The sequence below is a fragment of the Euwallacea similis genome, chromosome 20 (assembly GCF_039881205.1).
Source record: "Euwallacea similis isolate ESF13 chromosome 20, ESF131.1, whole genome shotgun sequence".
Lineage (NCBI taxonomy): Eukaryota > Metazoa > Arthropoda > Insecta > Coleoptera > Curculionidae > Euwallacea > Euwallacea similis.
In genome coordinates, this window is record NC_089628.1 from 3,434,450 (window position 1) to 3,446,174 (window position 11,725).

The 11,725-nt window shown below is 37.2% G+C and overlaps 3 protein-coding genes and 1 pseudogene across 4 annotated transcripts; 2 read left to right on the top strand and 2 right to left on the bottom strand.

Annotated features, from left to right (window-relative positions):
* Positions 1-357: 357 nt before the first annotated feature.
* LOC136415592 (exoglucanase-2-like) lies at positions 358-1,250 on the bottom strand (annotated as a pseudogene).
* A 3,635-nt stretch (positions 1,251-4,885) lies between these two features.
* Gdap1 (ganglioside induced differentiation associated protein 1) lies at positions 4,886-7,391 on the bottom strand. Of its 2 annotated transcripts, XM_066400031.1 has the most exons (6): positions 7,083-7,391; positions 6,514-6,703; positions 6,266-6,451; positions 6,010-6,213; positions 5,306-5,547; positions 4,886-5,034 (listed from the first exon to the last, which is right to left on the bottom strand). In XM_066400031.1, the coding sequence occupies exons 1-6, from the start codon at positions 7,332-7,334 to the stop codon at positions 5,008-5,010; spliced, it is 1,101 nt and encodes a 366-aa protein (XP_066256128.1). In that variant the 5' UTR covers positions 7,335-7,391; the 3' UTR covers positions 4,886-5,007. The 2 variants fall into 2 exon arrangements, with proteins under 2 accessions (XP_066256128.1, XP_066256127.1); XM_066400030.1 differs by lacking the exon at positions 4,886-5,034 and having other exon boundaries at positions 5,049-5,547; positions 7,083-7,389.
* A 377-nt stretch (positions 7,392-7,768) lies between these two features.
* APP-BP1 (Nedd8-activating enzyme E1 regulatory subunit APP-BP1) lies at positions 7,769-11,706 on the top strand. Its single transcript, XM_066400016.1, has 8 exons — positions 7,769-7,934; positions 7,991-8,155; positions 8,208-8,390; positions 9,962-10,251; positions 10,306-10,475; positions 10,587-10,859; positions 11,089-11,317; positions 11,440-11,706. Exons 1-8 carry the CDS (start codon positions 7,867-7,869, stop codon positions 11,667-11,669), a joined length of 1,608 nt encoding a protein of 535 aa, XP_066256113.1. The 5' UTR covers positions 7,769-7,866; the 3' UTR covers positions 11,670-11,706.
* LOC136415446 (enoyl-CoA delta isomerase 1, mitochondrial-like) lies at positions 8,554-9,674 on the top strand. The gene has a single exon (XM_066400017.1). The coding sequence runs from the start codon at positions 8,792-8,794 to the stop codon at positions 9,626-9,628; it is 837 nt and encodes a 278-aa protein (XP_066256114.1). The 5' UTR covers positions 8,554-8,791; the 3' UTR covers positions 9,629-9,674.
* Positions 11,707-11,725: the final 19 nt, after the last annotated feature.

Sequence of the window (11,725 nt, forward strand, 5' to 3'; positions counted from 1 at the left end):
CAACGAGAGCTCATTATCAACCTCAGAAAACACTTTGGTGCACGCATACAGGGTATCCCATCATGGAAAAAATCTAATTTTAATCCCCGCACTTGAAAATCAAAGCACAAGTGCAATTCAACTTATACTAAAACCATTCACGACCCTCGAGTACCTACTCAAATGTCTTCCGTATTCCAGCAAAAGTCCTTCACAGATCGGAGAACTTTGTGCGAATTTCTCTAGCAAATCTCAATAAGAAATCATCGAAACCGTCTGGTGACGCAAATACTCATAGGTTCGTCATACTAATTAAATCATACATCCACTCAAAAGATCAATTATTTATTTACGGATTAATCTACAACAATTAATTTAAATAAACTTATTCGTCGAACAAGAGTCCATAAGCACCGAATGCCAGAGCGATGTCAGCTTGAGCCCAGAATCTGAGGTAGGTGAAGAAGGGAACTTCACCGCCATTAAGATAGTGCTCAACTTTAGACCAATCAGGATCGTCCTTGTACCAGGAACGCAGACTTAAGAAAGTAACCGAAGAGTCTATAACGTCACCATTGGGGTATGTTCCAGTCTATCCAGAGGGTACGTAGACGGCATCGTTGAAACGAGAATAGTTCTCACGGGTTTCGGAGGTGGCGATACCCCAGTCGTCTCTGTAGAGAATGTACATACCATCCAACAGTTTTTCGCAGTTTTCTTGGCGGAAGAGTCACCAGATTTAGTAGCGTAGTATGCCAAGGTACGAGCAGTGGCACCAGCAGTACCTAAATCTTTGCCCCACGATTCAATTGCAACGTCAACATTTGGGGGATCACCAGTCCATCCAAGGATGCTGGGCATTTCGAAGTCGTCTCCGGTGAATTTGATGTTGGGGATCACCCACGCCACCCACTTGTTCAAAAGGGTCTTAGCCTTGTTGTCTCCGTAGTGTACTGCCTTGTGACGTAGTAGTACTGAACTAAACAGTCAGCGGACCACGGTTGCATACCGTACCATCTGTTGGATGGAGGGTCGTGGTACATGGGTTCCCAGTTGTAGAACATGCCATGGAAGGTATCATTTAAGAAGTCAGAGTCGGGGGTGTCAAAACGTCCTCTCCACGAGTTGGTGACTCCTCCGGCGAAAGCTCCCTCTTTGGTCTGCAGGTACTCGTACAATTCGATTTGTCTCGATAGAGATTCGGTCCAGTCCTGAATAGCAGTGGCACCTGTTTGAACATAATGCTTTAAACAAAAAAATAACACAAAAAACTACTAAGTGGGCTGTTACACCCCACACCCCAAAAATACCCCATTTGGCACCTATTCCCAACCCATGTTCTCTTTACCCCCAGGTACCTACCTAGCCCCCAATCACCGCGAAAAATCCACCGCACTAATCTTTTCGTCTCACCTAAACCATTGGAAAAACTCTTAAGCAAAGACATCAAAAACGTTCTGTGGAAAATTAAAGAAATTTATTTCGAATTTTTTTTATTTCCCCAACAAATGACTAGTTGAAGGAAGACGTTTATGTGCAGCATTTTTTGTTAGTAAATTCCAACGATTTCTTCGAAAGCCTGCGAAAACGTTCCGGTTTTATTTTGCGATTCGCAATTGAAAACGAAAAATTAAAAACTAATTTCATTTTACAAACTAGATTCGACCTTGGGTGCCGGGACAGTTTTGCTTCGCGTATCATCGTTTACATGCTTTTTAAATTGGTACCACAAAATGCCGTCCACCGACGTGGACTTTGATCACCACGTGCACAATGTATTTTAAATGGCAGGGACAGAAAAAATGTCCCTTTTAGGTGTCTCGTCTTTGTTCGGTCTTTAATGTATTTGTATTGGCAGTGTTAAAACATTAAACGCTTCATTATCGTTTCTGCATTTGTAATGAGTAATGGCAGCGAACACGTGACTGTTTTTAAGATCGATATTTTCTAATAAGTTGACGCTTTATTCGTACATAAAAAAAATGATTTATCTCGATTAAGACCTTCAAATTAAATCAAATCCTTTATTCAATAGAATATACGATATACCATATACATAGTATACATACGACATGAACGAAAAACTCGGCATGCGCTGGTCTCCGCCAACATTCGTTGCGAAGACAGTATATTTTGATTGGATGCAACGATTCATTGTTCCACTTCAGCAAGAGGGCTAGGTTCACCAGACGAAACACCAGAATCATTATTGCTAAAAAAAATAAGTGACAGTTTGTTCAAAAGAATTTTAATTGTAATAATACAGTTTTCCTGAAAAAGAATAACTGTTTAAGATATAGACCGCTGGTACCAAAAATATAGGTTAGTTCAGGTTTGAGAGGGTTTACAAAAGAAATGGTAACTGTTTTGTATCTTATCATAGATAAAATGTAGAATTTATACACTCCATGATCTTATGCAATAGTTATAGGAGTACTGAGAATACATATTTTACCTGTCGGCTCTGATGCTGCGCCTGATATAGTCCTTAGAATCTCTGCTTCCAAACTTTATGACAAAAAATGCACCTATTGGTGCATTGAGTTCAATTTTGATGGTTGATGCATTAATATCAACAACATCATCCATTTCCTCTCTCGCTATGGTCAACTCGCCATGTCCTTCAGGTCCTGGTGTTAATTTAATTCCAACACCTCTTTCTCCATGATGGAATGCAATTCTTCCCTCGTATTCTGGATTATTTCTGTATCTGATCTGCACAAGAAAGTTCCTAGCCGCCATATTTATTCTAAACTTATTTTGATGTGGAATCATTCTTATATTTTAAAATAACAATTTTTTTTAGATGATAAGAAAGAAATAAAAACTTAACCTCCAATTCAATGGAGACGGCAAAACATGTGACATTTAACATTGATCGAATGACATTTGAATTAACAGGAAACAACATTGTGGTGCATTATACACTTGAGAGTAGTTCACACCGATAAGTGACACTCACAGGAGTGACAGTTGACAAGTAGCAGGGGCGGAAATGGCGAAAGGGTTGGTTAGCTATAAAAACCCAAAAAGACCCTTAAAATCTCTCTTACACACTTAGTCTCTCATACTCTTATTTTTAGCTCTCTCGAGGTAACGTACCACGATCATCACCCTCGGTATAGTACATACAGACTGTGATAATAAACGTAGCAACAGTTTTGTGTAAATAAAGATAGTCGAGTAGTATCAGCGCGTATTTTGTATCTATGACTAGTATCTTTGTCAGGTTAGAATACTGGTCCCTTCAGCGTATTCAACTTGTAACGGAAGAATAGATCACCCCGTTAACACCAACAACACGCCGTGTTACTCCGAATCCCATCGGTAAACGCAAATACCTATAAACCCCACAACATTATATTAATGTTTCCCGCGATCTCGCGTCTCCATTGAATTGGAGGTTAAGTTTTTATTTCTTTCTTATCATCTAAAAAAAATTGTTATTTTAAAATATAAGAATGATTCCACATCAAAATAAGTTTAGAATAAATATGGCGGCTAGGAACTTTCTTGTGCAGATCAGATTCAGAAATAATCCAGAATACGAGGGAAGAATTGCATTCCATCATGGAGAAAGAGGTGTTGGAATTAAATTAACACCAGGACCTGAAGGAGTTGGCGAGTTGATCATAGCGAGAGAGGAAATGGATGATGTTGTTGATATTAATGTATCAACCATCAAAATTGAACTCAATGCACCAATAGGTGCATTTTTTGTCATAAAGTTTGGAAGCAGAGATTCTAAGGACTATATCAGGCGCAGCATCAGAGCCGACAGGTAAAATATGTATTCTCAGTACTCCTATAACTATTGCATAAGATCATGGAGTGTATAAATTCTACATTTTATCTATGATAAGATACAAAACAGTTACCATTTCTTTTGTAAACCCTCTCAAACCTGAACTAACCTATATTTTTGGTACCAGCGGTCTATATCTTAAACAGTTATTCTTTTTCAGGAAAACTGTATTATTACAATTAAAATTCTTTTGAACAAACTGTCACTTATTTTTTTTAGCAATAATGATTCTGGTGTTTCGTCTGGTGAACCTAGCCCTCTTGCTGAAGTGGAACAATGAATCGTTGCATCCAATCAAAATATACTGTCTTCGCAACGAATGTTGGCGGAGACCAGCGCATGCCGAGTTTTTCGTTCATGTCGTATGTATACTATGTATATGGTATATCGTATATTCTATTGAATAAAGGATTTGATTTAATTTGAAGGTCTTAATCGAGATAAATCATTTTTTTTATGTACGAATAAAGCGTCAACTTATTAGAAAATATCGATCTTAAAAACAGTCACGTGTTCGCTGCCATTACTCATTACAAATGCAGAAACGATAATGAAGCGTTTAATGTTTTAACACTGCCAATACAAATACATTAAAGACCGAACAAAGACGAGACACCTAAAAGGGACATTTTTTCTGTCCCTGCCATTTAAAATACATTGTGCACGTGGTGATCAAAGTCCACGTCGGTGGACGGCATTTTGTGGTACCAATTTAAAAAGCATGTAAACGATGATACGCGAAGCAAAACTGTCCCGGCACCCAAGGTCGAATCTAGTTTGTAAAATGAAATTAGTTTTTAATTTTTCGTTTTCAATTGCGAATCGCAAAATAAAACCGGAACGTTTTCGCAGGCTTTCGAAGAAATCGTTGGAATTTACTAACAAAAAATGCTGCACATAAACGTCTTCCTTCAACTAGTCATTTGTTGGGGAAATAAAAAAAATTCGAAATAAATTTCTTTAATTTTCCACAGAACGTTTTTGATGTCTTTGCTTAAGAGTTTTTCCAATGGTTTAGGTGAGACGAAAAGATTAGTGCGGTGGATTTTTCGCGGTGATTGGGGGCTAGGTAGGTACCTGGGGGTAAAGAGAACATGGGTTGGGAATAGGTGCCAAATGGGGTATTTTTGGGGTGTAGGGTATAACAACCCACACACACCAAATATATTTTATAACGTAATTAGCTACATAAACGTATAATCAAGTATTGTGCCATAGTAATCCTAATGATTTTTCTTCCCGAACAGCCCCTGTCAACAAAAGTTATCAATTTAATTTATGGTAAAAGTAGGCGTGCAGGTCGAGAATTGTGCAACAATTGAAGGGGTCAGAGAAAGAGGGGGGGAGAGAGATTAAGAAAATAATCACTAAGTATAGTTTTTCACACTTTTCTTGCCAATTGTAGCCTTTATATCCCAATCCCTTCATTTATTACTGACAACTTTTCCTCTATTTGCCACGCAACTTTCTAACCAAAAACCAACCTCCCACCACCAATATCACAGCAGCCGCCATACTAACCCCTAAAATTAAAGAAGTCTGTGTTTTAAAGATGGTCTTAACTAGTGAGAAAGCGGTGGGTGCGGTTTTCTTGTAGGATTCCCGTTGTTGTACTCGAGCAAAATATTTCTCCACCTGGGGTCGTTTCCCTTCGATCCAAAAATAGGGTTCCATGCCTATTTGGCTGATCCGCAGCATCAAGATGGTCAACGAGATGTCTGCGACAGTGAATCTATCGGTACACAACCACCAATCTTGGCGACCTGCAATGAAGAATTTGTAGAATAGATATCATGTTGTATCGTGTACGTTGCTTCAGTAGTCTTAGGTTTTGGGAGTTTCGGAGTCTTGTTCGGGCCATATCACAACAGTTTTGCAATTTGTCGAAGCTTTACAATAATGCCTGAGATCGTTTCCGCACTCGAAAGCTTGAGCAATAGTCATATGATCATCAAGTAGAAGTCAATTTTTTGCTACGTCACATTTTCACACGTTTAGTTTATTCATCTTTCCAGCTCTGATCAAAGTTTGTTGTTACGGAAAATAAACGAATGTCATCGAGTTGCATCGAATTCGGGCCCTAAGGTTGCAACAACAAACACAATAGATGAAGGAATGTACATTGTGACGAGACCCAAGCATGACTCCCCAGAATAATAAACACATTCCTGTTATGTGTGAAAAAGAAAAATGTACATATATCTGAACAGCAATAAATTTTTTACCATTTGCATCATGTTCTGCCAATTCAGCTTCAATTTTATCAAAAACCTTTTCAGTCTCATTCAAAAGTTTTACAAATTCGTCCTTGTTTAACAATTTTTCACGCTTCTTTTCCTGATTATCCGCCTTTTCCAGCAACATTTGTCGGGCATCAGGATTTTCTTCGGCATATTTTTTTAAATTTCTTGCGTTTTCCTTATCTGCATCTGTCGATCATTAGAATAAGTAAAATGACGATAATATAAACTAGACATTCACTTAATAATCGAGAACGAACAGGAGCTATGAAAGGAACCTTTTTGGAACCAGTTGCCAACTCTGGATGCAACAATGATCCAACAGTTAAGATGTTGCCATTAATCTTATCTATTAAGTTTCGGAAATTTGTCACTTTATGCTTCACTTCAGTTCCCTGGTCCTGTGGGACTAGTCTTGGAGTGTCACCTAGAAAATAAAAAAGTCTGTCGTAGGTCTCCCCTACGTAATATAATAAGAGATTTGGTCACCATTACTAAAATTGTCCTCTAAGTAGTCAATTATTCTGGCAGAATCTGAAATAATTTTGCCTGTGTCTTGTAGTACTGGGACTTCCCCTTTAGGATTTATTTGCAGGAACCATGGCTGGTATTGTTCGCCAGTCAGCTCTATACTGTGGGGGGTAAATAGCAGATGTTTTTCATACAAGGCCATTACAACCTAAAAGATAAATCCTTAACTAGGTATCTTATTTATTAATAGTTATTAAATAATTTTTGCTATGAATAATGATTTTCAATGTGTTTGTAAAACTGTCAATTAAACTTGTCAAATTGAAGTATTCCCCCACTATTTATTTTTTGGCCCTGATATACATGCAGAAGCAAAAGGGGGGGCGAATATTTTAAAAAACATACAAAATGTCATATTTCTTCTTCTTGCATGTGTTTATCATTTATCACTTATAATTAAAAAAAAAGTATTTAAACTCAATTACAGAATTTATGAGTGATCCTCTAGGGCAACCGTTTTTTGAATTGATTCTTTGCAATTACTGCCTCTGGAAGAAAACTTTGGATATACTGTACATACATAATACCTTTTGAGAATAAAAGGAATACTCGTTGTAATATAACATCAGACCATTTTTCTCACTACTAACAGACATCTTTGCACTTGTTACTAAACAACTGTTGGCCACAACCTCGCCAATGGTTTTCTTATCAAGTCGATTTGGATCCACACTCAAAGGAAACGAAATCGCCCAGTCAGGTTTACGCAGCATCAACAAAATAGGCAATGAGCGTTTCAAAGTCTCACTGACGAAGGAAATGACGGATTTATATTTCATATTTTAAATTTATGTCTCTACTCATGGCCTGGAACAATCCATGGGTTAGTTTTTTGCTCAAACAATTTGAAATTTTGTAGTCTTCTAGAATTCTTATTTGTTACAATTATATAATATTACACAATTGTATGTCTGGTTGCATAGATTTTGCACTTTTGCGCAGCGTCAGGCAAATAAAGAATTAATCTAAACTATGAAATGACAACGCTGGCGGTAGAATAGTTTGTTCATCTTAGAGTGTATCTCCTTTTATAGAGCGCTTATTAAGTTAACAACATCAAACTATTGTTATGAAGCGTCTCATTTGTGTACTTACTATTGCTATCTCCAAAAATGAGAAAAAATGCAATCTTGCCTTTCTGTTTCATGGCTCAATATTAAGAATCCTGGACATGGTTGGCGTTGCCGTTGACAGATGAAACGCCCTTGTCACTGTCACCCATTTTTGGTTATTTTTTCATTTCCCAGGGAATAAATAAAACAAGAAAAAAATTTGAATTTATTAAAATTTAAACATTTAGTCGAATTTATCATGTCCTCTCCAGCCCCAAAATCACCAGAACAAAGTGACAAAAGCAAGAAATATGACCGTCAACTGCGGTAATTTTAATTTACAATAGAATTAATGCAAAAAAAACATCCCTGCACCGTTTTAGCCTTTGGGGCGATCACGGTCAAAAACTACTCGAAAACTCCAAAATATGCTTAATCAACGCCACTGCATTAGGCACTGAGATATTAAAAAGCCTAGTCCTACCTGGCATCGGCTCATTTACTATAGTGGATGGTGAGAAAATTGCTGAAGAAGACATCGGTTCGAAGTGAGTTTCATTGCAATTGTGACATCTTGCTCCTTACATAAGAAATTTTCAGTTTCTTTTTAGAAAATGACTCATTAGGGCTGTCAAGAGCTCAAGTAGCCACTCAGAGCTTGTTGGAGTTGAATCCTGATGTTCGAGGGGATTATATTGATGAGTCTGCTGAACATATAATATCGAATACTCAGCACTTCTTTAAGAATTTTGATGTGGTTATTGCGACCGCTTTATCAGAAAAGTAAGAACAGATACATGTAAGACAATCTAGTTATTTCTCTCACCCAAAACCAAATTTTCCTGCAGAAATTTTCATTTTCCATGAAAAGTAGAAGTTCGTGAACACTTGACAACATTGCTTAGGCGTCTCACAGAACAAAAACTGAGGTTACGTGTTTGTATTTGTTTTTATGCAATTATTCATAATAATTACAAATTATTCACCTTATTCACAATTAAATCTTCTGTGAAGTCCCAAAGTTAAATTGCAGGGAGATATCAATTTTTTAATCCGTTTTCTCCCACCCTTCACTAACCAAATCCGGTGCAAAGACCAATGCATTTTCTGACCTTTGTACCCAATTTCTAAACGTCTTATTATTATTAAAAATTTCTACTGCTCCTTTTTTATTGGCATATAATATGGCCCTAGCGAATATCAATAAATTTAAACTCTTCATGGGTTTGGCACGAAACTATAGTTCTGCACCCTTAGTGAATGTGCAAGTTAGCAACAAAACTGGGATCTCAGTACTAACTCTAGAAAGACCGCCTGTAAATAGCCTTAACTTGGAGCTGCTCAGTGAATTAAAACAATCTCTAATTGACTTAGAGAAAAACCGTAGCCGTGGAGTTATATTAACTAGTGCTTTCAAAACCTTCTCATCAGGATTAGACATAAAGGAAATGTACAAACCCGACCTGCACAGATGCAAACAGTTTTGGACTACACTGCAAGATGTTTGGATCTCGCTCTATGGCTCATCTTTTCCAACAGTAGCTGTAATTAATGGGGCTGCCCCTGCTGGAGGATGTTTACTCTCCATGTGTTGTGAATACCGAGTGATGGTACCCAACTCAATAATTGGCCTCAATGAAACCCAATTGGGAATTGTTGCCCCACAGTGGTTTGCTGATACAATGTGTAATATAATTGGTTCAAGAAAGACTGAACTTGCCTTGACTGAAGGCAAACTTTTCACTACAGATGAAGCATTAAATGTGGGCTTAATTGATGAGATTGTGCAAACTAAAGAAGAGGGTTTAGAGAAGGCCAATGGGTTCGTAGGAAAGTTTGCAAGAATTTCCCCAACAGCGAGGAGTTTGTCCAAGAAAATAGTGAGAGGAGAAACACTGAAGAAGATGGTGCAAACTCGAGATGCTGATTTGGAATTGTTTATTCGTACTATATCCCAGGAATCAGTCCAGAAATATTTGGGAATGTATTTTGAGGCCCTTAAAAAGAAACAAACGTCTTAAGTCTTAGATTTAAATTATTTTAAATATCAAATATGAATATAGATAACTGCAAATTTTAAGAAGAAAACTTTGTTTTGTAATTAAGAGCCACCTTTACAATTTAATTTTCTTTTGTATGTAATATGAACAGCAAACATCTTCAGTTTTTAAACTGAATATTTTATCTGAATGACGTCATGCATGTAATATGATCCTTAGAATTTGAAAATTTAATAAAAAATATTTATCAGAATTAGTTTTTTTTACCCTATTCAGATGAAAATTAGTTTTAAAAAATCCTCAAACATTACATTTTATCATTTACATTTATTTTCTAAGAAATATGATTTTTAGAGTACTGATACCTCTCTCTAAGCACCTCTGGGATTGCAACGTGCCTCTCCTAGTTTGCAGAAGTATAGGTTTCCTAGGCTACATCCGGCTCCAAATCAAAGAACAAACCGTGATAGAAGCACATCCTGATAACGAATGCTCTGATTTAAGGCTGTATAATCCTTGGCCCGCCCTTAAAGACTATTTAGACAGTATAAACATAGAACTGTTAGATGAAAAGGAAAAAAGCCATGTGCCTCCTTTGGTGATTTTACATTATTATTTAAATAAATATAAGGAGTGTAATGATGGTAAGTGTACTGATTTTGAGTCATGTTAATGGGAAAGTTGCATTGTTTTCGTAGGAAATCTGCCCCAGAAGAGGGCGGAGAGAGAGTTGTTGAAGCAAATGATTAAGGGTAATGGTCATTTGGAGGAGGGGAACAATAGATTTATGTTGGAGGAAAATTTTGAGCAAGCCATACATTATGTGAACACGTGTATTAGTCCAAAACCTATATCTCAGCATGTGCAAGTGAGAAAAAAATCACATAAATTAGTAGCGTAGCAGAAGCCAAAAAATCGTAGACATCTTATATGTTGCCTTCTCTGTATACGTTTGTTACATACTTAGGTATTCTTTTAGGGAATATTGGATGATGAAAATTGCGTAAATCTAACGCAAAAAAGTTCGTCATTTTGGATCATGTGTGCGGCTTTGCGGGAAATGGTGGAAACGGAGGGAGCCTTGCCAGTGCGGGGCACACTCCCCGACATGGCAGCCGACACGCACAGTTATATAACCTTGCAAAACATCTACCAAAAGCAGGCACAGCACCAGGCAGAAAACATTTACAGGAGAGCGTCGCAAATCGCTCGAAATTTGGGCCTACCTCAAGACACTATAACAGAAAATGAAGCAAGTCCAATAATTAGGCCCAGTTGTGTAACTTTGTCTACGGTTAAATTTGGATTTTAACACTATAAACTATGGAATATAACGTATCAAATATTTTCTGTGAAAACGGCCTACTTTTCCCACTACTTTTATTTTAAAAACCATCGTTTTAACTACACATGGAATTTAAACTGAAGCTATACAACTAGGTTTTAATGTTTTTCTTTAACACTAACTTCATAATTTTCAGGTAAAGTATTTCTGCAAGCATTCAAGCGAACTGTACTTAATTAAAGGGAGCCGCATAGCAGACGAGTACGAAAAGCTTAGTTTAGATTTGACTTCATACTTCGAGGATCCCGATAGTTTGATCTTTTATTATGTGATACTTCGGGGATTAGAGAGGTTCATTAACGAATTCAATGCCTGTCCTGGCCAATTGGATGATCAGGTCGAACCTGATGTCTTAAAACTGAAAGGTAGGTGGTTTAGGACCAAATTATTGAGGCCTTACATATCCCTGCTGAATTTGGCGGAACATCAATAATAATTTGGCCCTTAAAAGCTTTGAGTGTGCTTTAAGTTGGTTTTTCTTCTTTAGGTATAATTGGAAAGCTGTTGAATGAATGGGGATATTCGCATGTGCTGAGAGACGAGAAAGTCCATGAAGTGTGTCGATATGGTGGAGCGGAGCTTCACTCAGTTTCTTCGATATTGGGGGGATGTGCGGCACAAGAAGTTATTAAAGTGATTACAAACCAATACAAACCCTTAAACAATACTTTTATATATGATGCAATTAATTCTACTTCCGCCTCTTTTTGCTTGTAGGTTTTGTGATGTACATAATTAGGATAAATTATTAAGAAGCAATTAAATTCTTTGTT